Here is a 17686-nt window from a genome sequence, read left to right as displayed (position 1 = left end):
CGCAAAGATCTATGCACCCCTATGTTCATGACAGCACTATTTACAAGATATGGAAGCAACCTAAATGCTCATCAACAGACAAATGGATAAAGAAGTTATAGTTCATACATACAGTGGAATATTACTCAGCTATTAAAAAAATGAAATCCTATAATTTGCAACGACATGGCTGGACCTAGAAGTTATTATGTTGAGCAAAATAAGTCAGACAGAGAAAGAGAAATACCATATGATTTAACTGATATGTGGAATCTAAGGAAAAAAAAGAACAAACTAATCGAAAACAGACTCACAAATATAGAGGACAATCTGGTGATGGCTAGAGGGGAGGGGAGTGGTGGTGTTGGGAAAAAGGAGTGAAGAGTTAAAGAAGTACAAATTAGTAGTGGATAGATGGTCACGGGGATGGGGAGCACGGCATAGGGAATGCAGTCAGCAGTAATGTAATGGCTAGGTGCAGAGCCAGAGGGAAGAGAGAGCAACCAGGGGGATCATTTCATAAACTATATAAATGTCTAACCAATGTACTATACACTTGAAACTAATAATAAAATTAAATTTAAAAAAATCAACAATGGGAGAGTAACATTTTAAGCTTGCTGGTATTTTTGCAGCCCCTAGGCATTCTTGAGTAGAGGCAGCTTTCAAAAACTAAATTAAATCGTAGATTGCTCATCCCACCCTAGAACATGTGATTTGAACAAGTTTTTAAAAAATGGCAGACCTGAACAGGTTAAAAAAGTGGCACAGTGTTGAGTTTGTCAGTCATTCACATAAGCTTCACAAAGACAAGTCTGTTCTGGTCACCGAAGCATGCAAGGCAGCAAATTCTAAGAAATGTTTTGAAGAAATGAATGTTGCATTAATAAACACTTACTATGTACTAGGCACAGGGACTATGTTAGTGAACTGGATAGAGATCACCTCTATCAGGGTCCTTTGACAGGTAAGTAGGACATTAAATACAGTTATAGGTGCCATGCTGTTATAAGAGCTGTGGGGCATACAAAAGGGGCACGTTGGGGGTTAGAGAAGACTTTCTGAAAGAAAAAGTAAAGGAGGGAGGAGAAGTTGGGGGTGCAAAGCATGTCCTAGGCATTTGAGAAGAGGGAGAAACAACATGACTTGTTCAAGGGACTAAAAGGTTTCAGTGTACTTGGGTCACAGAACTGAAAAAAGGAAGTAAGTAATAAGAAATTGGGCTACAGTGGTGAAAACAAGGGCCAGATCTTATGGGACCCTACAAAACATGTGAAGGCCTTGTATTTCAGCCCCAGAGCAATCAGGAAGCCATTTAAAGCTTTTAAGCAAGGCAGCAACAGAATTAATTTGTCTTTTAATAAGATCACCATGGCAAGGTGTGGAGAAACAGCAGGGAGTGAGGCTGGAGGCTGGAGGCTGGGAGATCAGTTAGGAGGCTGTTACAGTAGATAAGACATTAGCTGAAAGAACCCTTAAACTAGAGCTAAAGACAACAAAACCACCAGCTGGCCTGAACCGAACAAGAGCAACAACAAAACCTGTCTGTGGTAGACTGGTGGTCTCTGATGAACTCTGCCCCCCCAGTACTCCTGCCTTTGTGTAGTCCCCTCCCCTTGAATGTGGGATGCCCTTTAAATGACAAAATGAAACAAAAGTAACGCCTTGCCAGTAAAAGGCCTAAGCCTTAAGAAAGCTTGGCAGCTTCTTCTTTCGCCTTCTAGGGGACGATGAGCACCATGTGAAAAGCCTACCTCCCCAGAGACCAAAATGCCGTGAGAAGCCCAAGCTAGCCATGTGGAAGAGAACCAAGGCTCAGGCCAACAGCCCACCTGGGCTCCCATCTGGGCCATCTTGTAAGTAGATCCTCCAGCCCCACTGACCATCCCAGCTGACACCAGGTGAAACAGACGACCCGTCCCTGCTGAGCCCTGCCCAAACTGAAGAATCATGAGCAAATAAAATAGTTGCTGCTTTAATTCGCTAAGTTTTGGAAAAGTTTGCTAAGGGGCAACATCACTAAAATGGTGCCCTAAATTCTTGCATAGCCTTATGATCTCATAACAATCTGCCCACCAGTGTAATGAAATATACTGATCATTAATATAACACCCAACATTTTCTCACCTGAACGGCATCACCGTTGAAGACCCCATCTATTATGAAATACGTCCAGAACACGGGCCATTCGCATTCAATGTTTTCGAAGAGCTTGAGCTCAGCAGGGTCATAATGCAGTCGGTTTGGGTCCTGGAATCAAATAAGTAAACCTTCTAAAAGGTGATGTCAGATTACATACATAATAGCATTGCACCTCACTGGCTTTCCCTCACCCGTCCAATTCAATGCGGCTTTGAGGTTGGTATAATTAGGATTCTGCTATAAAGGAGAGATGCTATTTTTGGCCGTTTTCCATGGTAAAATTTTAGAAAAGTAAACCAGAAATGTATACAAGACTCCTTGGCAGTTTATTATATTAAGCTTCCTATATCTCTAATGAATAAACAGCAATTTGCCTCTCTTGATATCATTATATCAGTCACTATGGCAAAGAAACGTAAGGAGGTAGCCACAGTTGGTATTTAAAAAGCCATGTGAGCCACAAAACTGTTTGTCCTTGTCTACGAGCTGGCTTTAGACCACTAGCTTGCTGTCTTCCTGATGATCTTACTATTCTAGGGCCTAACTCCCGCTTTGCTGACTCCAGAATTAAGACTTCCCTTTCCCACATTCTTACATGTAATTATAATCAACAGAGGGAGAACACCACAGTGGCAACTTAGATATCAAGTAGTTAAGGAATCATAAGAAACAATATTTAAATACAACCTCTCTTGGGGTTTTATAACCATCTCGAAGGAAGCGACAGCATCCATAACGCCCCTAAGAGATAAAGAAAAATAAGTACATCTGATGAAATCGTAAGAATTTCTTTGCCTTTTGATTTGAATTCCAGTCAACCCTTTGCCCCTTCCCATGAATCTTTTGGTAATGAAATGTGTACCAAGTGCTCTTTGCTATCAGTATAAAAAAGTTATTTTTAAATAATAAGCAAAGTAAATTCAAATTTGATCAGTGCTTGGAAAAAAAATGCCAAAACATTATAGGTACGAGAGTAATTACTGACGGTTTCAGTGAATGGCTGTGACCTTTCACTAATTTGCCGTATCATGCAAAGATGCGAAGAGACCCTTCCTGCTCGGAGAAGCCACCAAGGCAGATACTTGGATTGGACTGCTTCTACTTGAAAGACTGAAAAGCTAAAAGGACATTCCACATTCCTCACAGTTAAGCCTTGGATGTAAAGGAGCCTGCATTCTGCAAGGCTTGGCCAGGAGGCAGGTGGGGCTTCCTGTGGCTTCAGGCTATCATCGCTGGTTTTCCTGCTGCAGGCTCCAGTGCTCCCCTCCAGCCTCCTGGGTGTCAGGAAAGAAGGGCAGTGGCAGGGCTTCTCTGAGGCTGCCTCTCTAACCCCTGGATCGTAGCTCTGGATGTTCGTTCCCCAGTTTCTTAAGTGTGTGGGGGCTGCTCTCGCATTGGCCGTGGGGGCAAGTACGTCCAGTGGCCAACCCGTACTGTCCTGGGAGTCATGGGAGGTCCAGCCTAGAACTTGATCCCCTTTAAACACTTCATTCCCTGCATTACCTCTCTGTCTGCTTCGACTATCTAAAGAGGTTTCTTTTCTCCACTGAACCCTGATTGAAACATCCACCTTCTTTTGAGGGATATGATCGGAGACCTTTTCATGGAAAAGTATTTTTCATGGAATCTAAGTAGGATCATAAACATGCAGATTTTGGCTTAGGAAACTTATATTCTTTGATAACTTTACCGATAACTTCAGTTGGCTGGAATATTTAATAACATTCTCACTTTGATATAATGTGTCATAGTTATATAGTTACTCAGAGCAGGGAAACTTTTTTAACCTCAACCTAACCTTGGGATTATGAAGCCCCCTGAAATTGTGTATAAAGTTTGAGGATATTAAAACACACGTGGTTTTTTTTTCTGGCAGGGACGTTAGCTTTCAAGAGATTTTCAAAGGAGTCTGTTTGTGATCTCTAAGAAGTACAGGAGTGGTATGAATTCAAGTTCAAAGATGATGGCTTGGGTTCAAGCTCTGCTACTTAAGAAGAGAACCAAGTGACCTGATCACTCTGAGACTGTGTTTTCTCACCTGCAGATTCAGTTTTGATTACCTCACTCTATGCATCCACTCTGATGAACCAAGCCGCGGACCTCATGGAGAGCTGAGGCCTGGGTGAGCTGCTCTATGTCATAGTATGAAAGTGGCACTGACACAGGGCAGAATGGCAGCAGCATGACCAATGCTTACCTGGAGCTTGGAAATAATTTCATTTTTGGTCACATTCACAAGGTTCACATCTTCTACTGCAAAGGCCGGGAAAGAAATAATAGAAAGCAGTCCAGCGTCGATCTCTTTAGATGTCGATGCTCTTGGCAGCATGGAGAACAGAATCGACTGAATGAAAAACAGAGGTGGCTTTAACCTGGGAAGCACTCATAGTTATATATAGTACCTAGAGACCATGAACTTAGCCTCAGGGAACATTCCACTGAGTTTGCCAATTTCGATTACAACTTTGTCCTACTAACATGGTCCCTGATGGGCAACCTGACCTCCCCAGCCAATGGTTCCTGTTCCTTGGGGGAGAGTAGGAGTCAGGGAGAGCACTGTACTGTCTGCAGCCCGCACTAAGAACTGCTTGTCTCCCTTCCTTCTGTGCCTTCTGTTGACCTGGCTGGGCCTTCAGGACATGCAGGGGAGGAACTACGGGCTACCTATGTCAGCTGGCTAGGGTGTCCTGGCTGTGAAGATAGAGGCAGAGAAGAACGCACATATGGGACCAATACAGAAAAGTGTCTGCCGTCTATGGAATGTGACTATTTGGGCTGGTAAACCAGAAACCACTTAAAGAGTCAAATCCAGAAGACTGCAAGAACACTCAGGCAAGATGGTAAACAACAGAATTAGTTTAGTCCTAGAGAGAAAGGGGTTACTTAGCGGAACTATAATATGGCCTCGAGTATAAGGTGCTTGGATTACATACTGTAAACTAGAGGAAGTTGAGATTAGAAGGAAAAGTTTGGGAAGGGAAGGAGCTAATCTTGAGATTTAACATATACAGACATGGGGCTAGACCCCTGCAAACATAAGCTTATTAAATCTTCCATAAGAAGAAGGAATTCAGGTACTATGTCCAATTCACACATGAGGACTCTCAGACTCTGAGTACAGAGACTTATACCTAACACGCAGCTAGTATGCAAGAGAGCTAAAATTCCTACCCAGGCCCAGCTGGCTACAAAGCTCACACAATTTCCACTAGACTACACATCTATTAAGATGAACACCAGCTTGACTCTACTAAACCATACCCCAAGAAATAGCAGAGTCCCTGCTAAGGACTATTTAATGGGGGAAAATAGAGTTAGCTGGAGAGGAAGGTAAAAATAGAGAACCTTTCAGCTTCAGAATAAAACTTCATTTTTCTATAGCTAACTGAACCCCTCGGCCCCCCACCTAAGCCTAGTTCTTTAACTAGTCACTCTTCCCTAGGCTCTCTCTGCCTGGAAACACGCACTCCCACCGAAGCTCTCTGCTTACAAGTTTTTACATATCTGACCCCCATAGCTCCAGCATACAGTGGGCCCTCACTAAATAAGAGTTTACTGATTGACTAGTAATTGGTGATGCGCTGTCCATTTAATGAAGTTCCCTAATCTTCATCAAATCACTCCTTTCTCTAACCTGTATTTCATGGAGGTTCTACTAATTTGCCATGTCTCCTGTCTCGTCTCTCTACCACTACCCATTCCTGCCCATCGCCACCCCCCTCTCCAAGGGAACCAGTGCTTGCTAGTCATTCATCATGAAATAAACCTTAGAGAAAACCACTTACGTGCTCAAAACAAATGAAACAGATTTTGCCTTCAGCAAAACAAGGTGCCTTGATTGTCGGCTCCATATATACAACATTGTTGTGTCTTATGTTTACATGGTACTTTCTGGCTTACAAAGTGCTCTGACAAAGTAAATTGATTTACTCTTATCCTTGTGCACCTTGTGCAGCAGGAAAGGAAGGTCCTGATGTGCCCACTGTATGGATGAGGGAACTAAAACTCAAAGAAGCCAAATACCACTAAGCTAGGAAGGTGAGGAATCTGAACTGGAGCCCAGGCCTTCCCTCCATGAGTCTCCTTCCCTGCTCTCTGAAATGCGAGAGGCTGAGTTGGTACCTGGCAGTGTTCGACCTCATCAGGCAGGACGTGGATCACTGACTTGCGTCCTCCATGGGCCCCAAAAAGATCCAGTTCATCAATTGCCTCAAGTGCTGCCTACAAACACAGGTCTGAATTATTTTTCTTTCTAGTGAACATACACTCCATATCTGGTACTCCTTTGTCATTAAACAATCTAGCATACATGTTTCCCCAAAGGTGATGAAGCACATTGTTAAAATCCAGCTACAGGGTCCTATGGTCATGCTCTACCCTTGTTTTCAGTAGATCAGAGCTTTCCTGCACGTTGCTGCTTATTGAAGGAACAAGCAAGAGAAAACAGAAAAACATTTCCCAAAATGAAATTAGCATTCTTTTAAAAAATGAAATACTAACAAGTTCATAACTTTGTGTGTGTGGCGGGGAGCGGGGCACTAAATTCATGGTCGGCTTTCCTTTCACATATTTAGGTGGTTAATTCCTAACATCAGTATATCTGGCACTTGAGAAAGTTCATTCTTTAAGTATTAAGAACACTTTCTGTCAGTTGACCTTAACAGAGCATATTTATTGTTGCTTTAAAAATTCTAGCTCTGGAATCTTTACTCTGTCCAAAGTATACTTCAGTCTCGAGAAGGAAGGAGGAAAAGAAGCATGCTAGATGTCTAGGGAAAAAGATGTAAACTGGTGGCCAGCAGACTGAATCTGCCCCACAGGTGTGTTCTGTTTGGCCTGAAGAAATTTTTAAAATAATTTCGAATTGGAATACCTTTAGAAAAAGTTCCCAGTGTCCTCCTGCTATTTCTATCTGGCTGACTTCACTGGTTTAAATGTTACACCAGACCCTATAGATTTTTGAACTTGTGAGCCCTGCGCTAAAAAGTGGTAATATTCTTCAGCCCTCTTTCTGACCCAAAAAAGAAGACTGGACATAACACATCCAGCTTCTTAGACAACAGCAAAAGCTTAGACGTGTGGATGATAACAATGAATAATGAGGAGGAAACATACTTATTTTCAGGTACATGCAGATTTCAGTGTAGGAAAGCTACATTCTTTACCTATAATTTCAGGTGGCTGGGGTACATGTGCCACTTGAATTTCGTATTTGCTGGTGACTTTTGAAAAATATACTAATCAGATTAAATCCAAATTTCTAATGAGAACCAAATCAAAGCAGTAAAAATGCACAGAGGGAAAACAAAGAGGACAAGCCGTCACCTTGGCCATTCCTACAGAGCTTGCATTCAATTCTGGAATGCCCTGATTGGTCTTATCGCCACGTTCCCACATTCCATAATCCTACGGAAGAAAAAAGCAGTAATCAGAGCAGGAGAAAGAGGCACATGAGAAGAGCTATGGGAAAATGATTCCTTTATGTCAGCACAGGCATAATAGAGCATAAATATCTCTTCTCGAAGACTACCAAAACTATGGCTTTACACATTCAGGCTGTTCTTCTTCAATTTCGGTTCATTTGATCTCCGTGCGGAGTTTTGGAAGTAAATACTCAGGTGGAACCAAAAATGCATGCAAAGTGCTCTCAATTTTCTTATTCCTAAAAATTACGAATTTGTAAGAAATTCTTGATTTGCAGAGAATAAAATGTTTTTTTATCTTAAAGTCAAATAAAATGCTGTCCCTCTATTTAGCTAATTCCTTTGTACTTATATTAAATTGTAAGACGTGATAGACACTTTAACAAATGAGTTATAAATAGTCGAAGCCAACCAAACCATTTAAAATAATTTAATATCAATTTCCAGCATTACTTCTTGGGGAAAAAATGCTCAGCAAGTAACGGGAGCCAAAGTCAAAACTGAGGCACAGAATAGTGAGTTTTCTTAGTATTTTATTTTATTTTTTTAAATTAAGTTTATTGGGGTAACACTGGTTAATACAATTTTTCTTGGTATTTTAAACTGATTAATATGAATTGACTTAGAGCACTCTGTCCACATATAGGACTTGATACATGCATACCTAATTTTCATAATTCATATTTTCTCTTAAGAAACCCAAACACTGGATTCTGTTTTAAAATAATGCTATGTGCACTACTGAAAGACTATACCCCAACAAGAATAGGATCGATGCCAAAATTTCAGTATTTACTACTGTATCTCCAAAGATGAACATTTTCAAAATGCGAAAATTTAGACTTGGGCCCACCAGAGTGACTGTAGACACTTCCTTGCCACACTGGCCTTGTAGTTGTGACCCAGGACTCTTTACTTCACTATTCTTCACATTTGGGCCTCTCCATGTTCCAGCCCATCTCCACTCTAATCCCAGAGCTCAGTGACTCATTCTTAAAAGCTGATCAACTCGCTCTCCCGGCTTAAGAGTCTAAAGTGACAAAATGTTCATCCAACCCTAGCGGATCTCGTTCAAATCTCTCTGGATGGCCATACATCCATTATCTGGCCTCCACTTCCCGCACACTCACAAGCTGACTTTATTTTCTACCATTCTCCACTACTCAACTGTCAACCCTAAATTTACTCCTTCACTCTGCGCACTGTTTCCCCAGGCAGCCCTCCCTACACATACACACACTGAGAGCCTGTTCAAGCCTCTGTGACTGTTCGTGCTATTCCCTCACCTCAAACATTTTTCCTCCTTTATGCTTATCTAACCCGACTCATCCAAGGTCTATCTAAGTTCCCACCTTTTCCATGAAGACTTCTCAAGTTTCTTTAGACCAGGGTTTGTCAACCTTGGCACTACTGACATTCATCGTGTGGGGGCTACTCTGTGCACTGAAAGATGTTCAGCAGAATCCCTGGGCTCCATCCTTTACATGTCAGTAGCACACTTCCCAGTGCGATAACCAAATATGTCTCCAGACATTGCCAAATGTCCCCTCGGAGAGAAAGATTGCCCCTAATTGAAAATCACGACTTTGGGCCTGGGGGTAGCAAACCATGGCCCTTGGACTAAATCTCATTTGCCACCTCTTTTTGTAAATAAAGTCTATTTGAGACACAGCCCTGATCACGTGTTTACATGTTGTCTAGGCTGCTTTTGTGCTTCAATGGTAGAGTTGAGTAGTGGTAACAGAGACCATAGGGACCACGAGGCTGAAAATATTTACCCTCTGGCCCTCTACAGAAAAAGCGTGCTGACCCTTGCTTTAAACCACAGTGGCTTTTTGTCCACAAATCAAACTCTACCTTTTCCTTATCACCTTTATTGTCAGCTTTGCACAGTTTAGTTGTTCTCTAGAAGTGTGTGAAGCTTCAATCTCCATACCAGATAGAAGCCTGGAGGAGCTGGGGTTTATGCACATTTGTACCTGCACGCATCTGGCCTGGGGCACACATCTGGCTCTGGCCCCTCTACCTGTGGGCCACGGTGGGTGGGTGGGGGGAGGTGGGAAGCCTCACAGCACTGCAGCTCCTACCTAGGCACCGATGCTGCTGCCTTCACCTTGATTCAGGACAGCCTGTGTACATGCTACAGGACATTTTAGGGTCTTATTTTAAACAAGCATAATGGATTCAAACAGAGCATGTGGTACATTCCAAAAACATGAATTCTGCAACTGTGTCTCAGGACAAAAATATGCACTTTGTGTGAGGCGGCAACATAATCTTAGAGCTCTAATCATGCTAACCTTCTGGTCAGCGCCAAATAGCTTGGACTTCAGAGAACTATATGACTTTTATTCTCTTTGATAACTGAAAAAACTACCAGGGTTGATACTTACAGCTACTTTATATGCAGCTTCTATGTAAAAAACAAGATTTTGTATGAAGGCTACTTCATCGAGGGTGAAGATAATACGTAAACCTAGTAAAGAAAAGCAAACAATGAAGTTATGAAGTTATGTTGTGATGAGCGAGTTGCCAATTACAAATAATCACACTAGGAAATAAATCCTTTTACCATTTTCATTTTTCTTACTAGAGCATCAAAAATTAGTCTGAAGTAAGTTGTAACACTTAATGTCTAATCTCAGAAAGAGGAAGGAAGAAAGGAAGGATGGACGGACGAATGGGCAGGCTCCATTTTTGTGTGTGTGCCTGTAAGCTGAAGGAATTGAAAGAGAAGGTTGTGGGGTCTTCTGGTAGGCCCTTTGGATTTGCACAGAGAAGGTTCCAACAAAGCAAGGATTTTAGCCCATGGCAACCAGACACTGTCTTTATCCTTGAGTGAGCCAAAGGGTGAATACTTTCCTCCAAGGGCAGATAGGGAAAGTGGAGCCTCCAACTTCAGGAGATGGCCCTGGACCTGCCCGGGGGGCTGCATCAATATACCGAAGCAGATGGCAACCCTCTTGGATTTTTGTTTGGGTCCTTGAGTGTTCAGTTGGTTATGATAATGCATACATTTTTTAAGTATGACTTCTTAAAGCTGGTATGGGTATGGTAAGATATGTATTTTTACATCAACGGGAGAACTTTTAACTAGTAAACTGTTGTAAAAGCAGTTTGGGAATATGTATGAGTAGCCTTTGAATGATATCTAACCAATGGAAGGAAGCAAATAGATATGGGGTCAAAGTTGGTATTGCAACATTAGTTATAACAGCAAAAAAAAAAAAAGGAATAAAGACATAGTTAAATTAATTATGATTTATCAACTGATGAAGTCCTGGAGAAGAAAACTTTAAGAGTGGGACACTGTCTATGGATATTTCAATGGTTGAAGGTAGATCTGATTTAGGTTGGTCCAGTAACGTAGGTGACAGTGACAGAAAGGAAGCTTTGGGATCAACTAGAATGATGCTAATAGAGCTGACTCATCGACAGTCCTCATCTTGCAAATGCTCAGGAGGCTGACTGTTGGCACATCGCAAAGTCAGTGCACATAATATAAGGAAGCATGCTTTTTCTTTACGGAAATAGCTTATTTTGAGTACTGATCAATGTCTGCCCCTTTCTGCCCCCTTCTGGATTGTCGCTCCCTATACAATGGACTCAAATGGCCTTGGCTTACCAGAAGCAGTCATCTGGGCCAGGAACAGAAGGAAGAGGGAGGTGGCATCCACCTGGAGATGGCCCCACTGGTCGTCACCCACCACGGTGCTGCAGGTGGCAGTGTTGTACTTGGCATGCAGGCTGTCTTTGGTACTTTGTGTATGCTTGAACTTCTCCACTTTATCCACCTGAGGGAGAAGACAAGCAGGCTCTGCATAGTACAAGGGCTCCTGGCTGGCAGAGGCCACATCCAGGGTCAGTCTCCTGGATGGAGACCCCTTATCTGCTACCTCTGGGAGCCAGGGGGATGGAAGGCAGCGGATGTTCACTAGTGAGCACCACACAGAGGGGCTGTGCAGGGATTCTTCCTGCCCATTTCCAGGAATGTGCCAGCCCAGTGGGATTTTAATAAGCTCTACAGGGGCAAGCGGTCAAGCCAACAGATTTCCTTGTCTTGTATCCCCAACATGAGCTGTGACACAGGGTAGGCACTCAATGAGAGAGGGAGGTTAGGAGGGAAAGAGGGCACATGCTGAATAAGGGTGGGGATGATATCGTAGGAATCACTGCGTCTGTTGCAGACCCTAGTCTGATGTTCTGTACATAGCATGTGCTCAATGAATTGTTTTATTTAACACTCACTGAAAATACCAGTAAATAATGATGTCAAATTTTAAAAACTCAAAGATTTCAACTCGAATGAAAATAAACCTTATTATAAACTCAACAGAATGAACAATAGTACATAGATTTCTAGGAGTGGCTTTTAAAAAACAAAGTTTTTAACCCCCCATTTTTTTTTTAAAAAGGCATGTTCTGCTTTTACACAGGTAACTCCTTAAAAGAGATTCTAAGAAACAGTGTCCTTTGAGTCTTTGGTTCTATAGTACAATAAAAGTAGTGAAGATAATTTTAAAAGGAGAAAGTAAGCAAAATATTTTCAATTTCTCTTCATTTTGGGAAGAAAAGTTAAAAACACTTTAAGAATGTAGTTGTTACCATGAAAATGACAAAATGGCCCACATGATGACCCACAAACACATTTGTCGTTTTCCGCCTACCTGTCTCATCATGCACTGGAGAAGACCCCGCATGAGTTTCACCACATTCTGTAGAAATAAAGTGGGGTCAGTAACAAGGCCGGCTCTCCCACTCCATGAAAAGCTCACTACATAGCTGGTAAGCCAGCGCTGCCTGGAGACTTTCCTGAGAAGGTAGATCCAGATCATATACAAGTATTCTAATTGTTTCATTATTTCTACCTCTCCATCACAAAGAAACAAAATCTTGACAAAGTGACGTATCTCAAATAAAAGGGTGGGACCAGATGGCCCCTCTTGGCTCTGAAATCCAGTGATTCCTCACTGATATTTCAGCAAGACAACTGTATAAGCCTAGTATGCTGGAGATTTATGGCACAATTATCAGTAATTTATTTTTGTTCTGCTGAGGATGCATTAAGTCCACAATGCTTGCCCCAAAGTAACGCTGCTTTGTGCCAGAATAGCCATTTGTGACACCATTACTAGACTATTGAGTAAAAGTTCTTACAAAATGCAAGTAGCTGCCAAGGTTTCTTAAGACTATGTATTGCAACCAATTATTATAATTCTTCTTATTATAAGTAACACTCTGATAATCAGACACTATGTCCAGGCATGTACAAAACGTTTTAGCTGAATTCTAATTCTTGCAATGACCTTATGAGGTGGGTGTTATTATTACCCCACTTTATAGATGAGGAACCAGAGGCTGAGAGAGAGGAAGCAACATTGCTAAAGTCTCCCAGCTGGCAGCAGGCGGAGCAAGGACAGAGCCCAGGCCATCTGACTCCAGAGTTTGAGCTCTTAGTCAATACATTATGTGGCCTCCCATTTCCTCCACAATTCAGGCCCAGTGAAAGAATGCTCTTAATATGTCCTATTAAAAGCACTATAAAACTAATTCTCAAATGGCTGGAGAATGGGATATTTTGTAGATCAAAGCAGCCTGGCTGAAAGAAGCTCCCACCCAGGGCCATGGGCATCTCACTTTGTCATATATTCTTTTGAGGCAGAAAATGTTGCCTCATAAATAGAAGGCATAATTAACATTGTTATAATTAACACTTCCTATAGTGCATAGCATAAACATTTGTTAGTTTGACTTCCCTTCAAATAAAGAAAAGTTATGAAGAATCAGAGTGGTCTCCAACTGGGGGTGACATTACCATCCCCCGGGGGGAGCATCTGGAAATGTGGGGGTGGAGGCATTTTTATTGTCACCATGATGGGGGTCGGGGCTACTGGCATTTGGTAAGGACCAAGGATCCTTAGAGTCCTGCAATGCATGGGACAGTCTCACACCATTGTAACTGTACTGCCTAAGCCCCAAATGCAATAGTGTCCTTGTTGAAGATCGCTGGAAGACCTCATGTTATTTTCCATAATCAAGGGAGATGTCTCCTTTAGTTATTAACCACGCTCAACAAATCAAACAAGTGGCCTGTTTGTGCCTTGCTATTGTCAGTCACCGAGCAGCAAATCTAGTCAATTCTAACCTGGATCAGAAACTGTTTACAGAAGAGAGGTAGAGGAGAGGTAGAGGAGGGAGGGGGAGAGAGGAAGGGAGAGAGAGCGAGAGCGAGAGCGAGCGCGCGCACAGGCATGGCTATACTCTAATTTTGTATCAAAGGGGGATAAGAAGTTTGGAGGACACTGGCATCAAATTATTATACTATTAAATGAATGATTAGCTTACGTAATAGCCATCCGACTTCTTGGAGGAGCATTCCATGCTTGCTGTAGGCATTTAGAGAACTACCAATTCTTGCCTTACCTCCAACACTATGCAACTTCACACCTCATACTCAGCATGTTAGTCAAATCCAACCTGTCCTTCCCTTGCTCCCACAGACAGTCCTCCTCTTTTAGCCTCCATACTGCTGTCACGGCTGCCTATAGCTCATGCCCATTTTGGTTGCTACAAACAAGCACAGATTGGGCCCTAAGAACTCTCCCGGGATCTGATGGCCCACTGACTATGAGGGTCAATGAGGAATGTATGAATCAAAGATACATCTCAAAGGTTCTCACACCAAGAGAACTATACTTTCATGTGTCAATGCTCCCTACTTCAATGCTATCACTCAAAACATTCTGAAAACAGCTCCTGGGCTCAGGGACAGATTATTTCCTTATATATTCAGTGATGGCAAATCTTTCCTTTGGTGGGTATTTTGGTTTCTGATTTTAGAAAACAATAAAAGGACTTCATTGTGTTGTATGGTAACATAGGCATGAAAATTGGACAACACAAATGTGGTTCAAAATTACAGGGTGACTATAAATGAATAAGGCTGCTTTGGAATGGCTTAAAACAGAAAGGCATTTTTAAGGTAATTCCAAAAATGTTTTAAGCAGTGGCAACACTGTTTGGATAAGTATCCTTTTAACATGACTACTCCGAAAGGAGCATATACTTTGGAATTTGTAGTTCTGGTGTATTGACTTAAAAAAAAACAATCATAATAGTTTATATAATCTCATTTATAAGTATGTATAAAATTAACAGAATATGTGTGGGAAAAACGTAGCTATTTTCCTATTCACACTGAATAGGAAAATAAAGGTGCTTTATTTTCCTATTCAGTGTGATTTTTGTTTGCCTTTTTTTTTTTTGGAGGGAAAAATCTCAAAGAGAAAGACAAATGAGAGGCTGAGACCACCTAAGTGTCTCCCCAAAATATTCTGTAGAAGAAATGGAGGCGACACCTGCATCAAACTGTTCTGCACACACAGCTACTTCCTCTTGGCTTTTCAATTCAAGGAAAAGGAGCTAAAGGCTGAGACATGGCTACCAGTCAGCATTACCTGCTCCAGCTCATAAGCCTTGGCCTTGTCCTCGTCACGGTCGGCATTCTTGCGGTAGGCCATACCCAGGCCCCACACGGCCAGGATGCTGTAGATGTTATCCCGCACCCAGGCGTCCTTCTGTTCATGACTGGCAGACAGCAGCCCTGTGACGGGATTCTATTAGAGAAGAAACACAAAATAACTCAGTACCACCTTCACCCAGCTCTTGGGCAATGAATACTTGCTCTCAGGGGACACAACAAGGGGTGGGATGAGGAGTGAAGAGACAAAGTTCTAGTCTTTGCTCTGCCATTGACAGTGTGATCTCGGACAAGAAGTGACATCACTAAGGCAATCTCTAAGGAATCTTTTAACTTTGAAGTTCTTGTTCTTTTGCTTTCAGACCAGACCACACTGTTGGAAGTGACAAACAGAAAAAGCCGACAAGACTTACAAAACTGTGCACTGTGGGCTTTGGGTCTTCTTCTGCCTTCATGTTTCTATACCAATGGGTAAAGCATTGAACTTGGGAGCGGGACCTCATTCCACTATTCTAGATCTGTCTGCCCAGGAAAGCTGCCTACCCTATTTGGGACTTAGCTGCCTCATTTGTAATCCTGACACTTCATGTGCCTAAAAAGGATGCTCTGAGCAAAAGGACATTGGAGGTTCTATTTAGCTTGATATCACCAGTATTTAAAAGGGCAGCCGAGTCATTAAAAAGTGTATATAATGTCTGTAACAGCATTATTCATAATAGTCCAAAAGAAGAAACAACCCAAATGTCCATCAACGGATAGATAAACAAAATGTGGTCTATATAATGAAATATTATTCAGCAACCAAAGGAATGAAATACTGATAGGTGCTACAGCATGAAAGAACCTTGAAAACTATGCTAAGGAAAAGAAGCCCGTCACAAATGACCAAATGGTACATGATTCCATTTGTATGGAATGTCCATAATAGGCAAACCTATAGAGATATAAAAGTAGATTAGCGGTTGTCTAGGGCTGGAGGTGGGGGTATAGTGGGAGGAAATGGGGAGCGATGATAGCTAGCAGATTTTTTCTCCTTTTTCTGAATGATGAAAACGTTCTAAAATTGATTGTAGTGAAGATGCACAACTCTGTGAATATAAGAAAACCATTAAATTGTACACTTTAAATAGATGAGTTATACGTAAGTAAATTATATCTCAATGAAGCCATTTTTTTTTAAAGCTGGTCCTAATAAACTCTGTACCTGGAAATAAAATGGATAAGATAGGAAAAGAGATGCATAAAGATAAAGGCTCTGTTGATTTTTTTCCTGAAAATATGTGAAGAAATATGTATCTAATAAAATACATTATAACATTCAGAGCCTTGCCAGCTTAAAAAATGTGTTACTCGAAATGGTATCAAATCATTCACAAGAGGGCTCATAAAAGAACTCTGTTGGGTAGTTTCAAAGTGAAACTGCCAAGGTGATTAGGTAAAACAAACAAACAAACAAAAACACTGGCATGGTTTCAAATGGTCCCACCTACAGAATTAAATATTTAACTCTCTCCTTTAACTAAACATCTAAAACTCAACTGATACTGTCCTTAGGGGTAACAGGATTCAGTGTATTGACACAGTTCTACAGCCAACAACTACAAATCAATGATTTTAAAGTCAGCTGGAACTGAAGTCTAGTGTGGCTGAGCGAAGGTCCAAGTCCTATTCTAATAGTGGACTACTGGAGTTCTTTAAAAAACAAAACAAAATAAACAAAAAAACCCACTATGCACCAACCCCAGGACAGGAAATCATCAAGAGATCCAGAGAAAGGACTCAGTCCCTTCCTGGCGTTCTCATCAACCATGAATCCATTGAGACAGCCTTCTGATGACATAGGAGTGACTACTTGCACATAGGACCAAGTGTGGTTTGGATTATGAAATGTCACTGTCAACTGAAAGTCACCTCTTTGATTCTCTAGTTTGGGCTTAACTGGTGAAATGGATTAGTTCATCCCCACCAAGAGGTAGACTGTCTGAACCCTGTGTTCCACTATAGAGAAGCTGTCTGGTGTTTTGGAGATCCCCATATTCAAAACTGCATGTGCGAGCCATGTTTAATTGGTGTGTTACTACACTCAGCAAAAAGAAATACTGTTATGGACCGAATGGTTATGTCTCCCCAAAATTCTTATGTTGAAATCTAATTCCCAGCGTGATGGTATCTGAAGGTGGGGCCTTTTGGAGATGATCAGGTCATGAAGACAGAGCCCTCATGAATGGGACTAGTGTACTTACAAGGACAGGTCGGAGAGCCAGCTTGCTCTCCTTCTGCCATGTGAGGATGCGACAAGAAGTTAGCTGTCTGCAACCCAGAAGAGGGCTCTCACCAGAACCTGACCACGCTGGTGCCCTGATATCAGAATACTCAGCCCCAAAACCTGAGAAATAAATTTCTGTTGTTTAAGCCAGCCAGTCTGTGGTATTTCGTTAGAGCAGCCCAGGCTGACAAAGACTTGCTTCTTTCTTTAAGTCTATATATTAAAAAAAAAAAATACATTGTATGGGAAAAAGATGTGGAAGTTCCATTTTGATGTGATTCATAAAATCAGACTGGGAGATACTCTGAAATTCCCAGCCTGCTGTCCCTTATAAGGATGACCAGTGGTTTTTGTCTTTGAGTATTCTATTAGTTAGAGGTGGATTATACTGCATCA

At 41.8% G+C, this 17686-nt stretch overlaps 1 protein-coding gene across 5 annotated transcripts in view; it reads right to left on the bottom strand.

The window, feature by feature from the left end:
* The window catches only part of PHKA2 (phosphorylase kinase regulatory subunit alpha 2), a 74008-nt gene that overhangs the window by 37632 nt on the left and 18690 nt on the right, over positions 1–17686 (bottom strand). For 4 of the 5 annotated variants that reach the window (XM_039852312.1, XM_039852311.1, XM_039852313.1 and 1 more), the window contains 9 exons: positions 15002–15160; positions 12212–12259; positions 11170–11338; positions 9938–10020; positions 7447–7527; positions 6244–6342; positions 4319–4465; positions 2809–2862; positions 2107–2229 (listed from right to left, as the gene is read on the bottom strand). In XM_039852312.1, the coding sequence (XP_039708246.1) occupies positions 2107–2229; positions 2809–2862; positions 4319–4465; positions 6244–6342; positions 7447–7527; positions 9938–10020; positions 11170–11338; positions 12212–12259; positions 15002–15160 (963 nt within the window). The remainder of the gene's footprint in view (positions 1–2106; positions 2230–2808; positions 2863–4318; positions 4466–6243; positions 6343–7446; positions 7528–9937; positions 10021–11169; positions 11339–12211; positions 12260–15001; positions 15161–17686) is intronic. The other variant, XM_039852315.1, reaches the window with a different exon arrangement.

The sequence above is a fragment of the Pteropus medius genome, unplaced genomic scaffold (genome assembly GCF_902729225.1).
Source record: "Pteropus medius unplaced genomic scaffold, Ma_sr-lr_union100, whole genome shotgun sequence".
Classification (NCBI taxonomy): Eukaryota; Metazoa; Chordata; class Mammalia; order Chiroptera; family Pteropodidae; genus Pteropus; species Pteropus medius.
The sequence above is the reverse complement of the archived record's forward strand: the minus strand, read 5'-3'. Positions and strand labels throughout refer to the sequence as shown.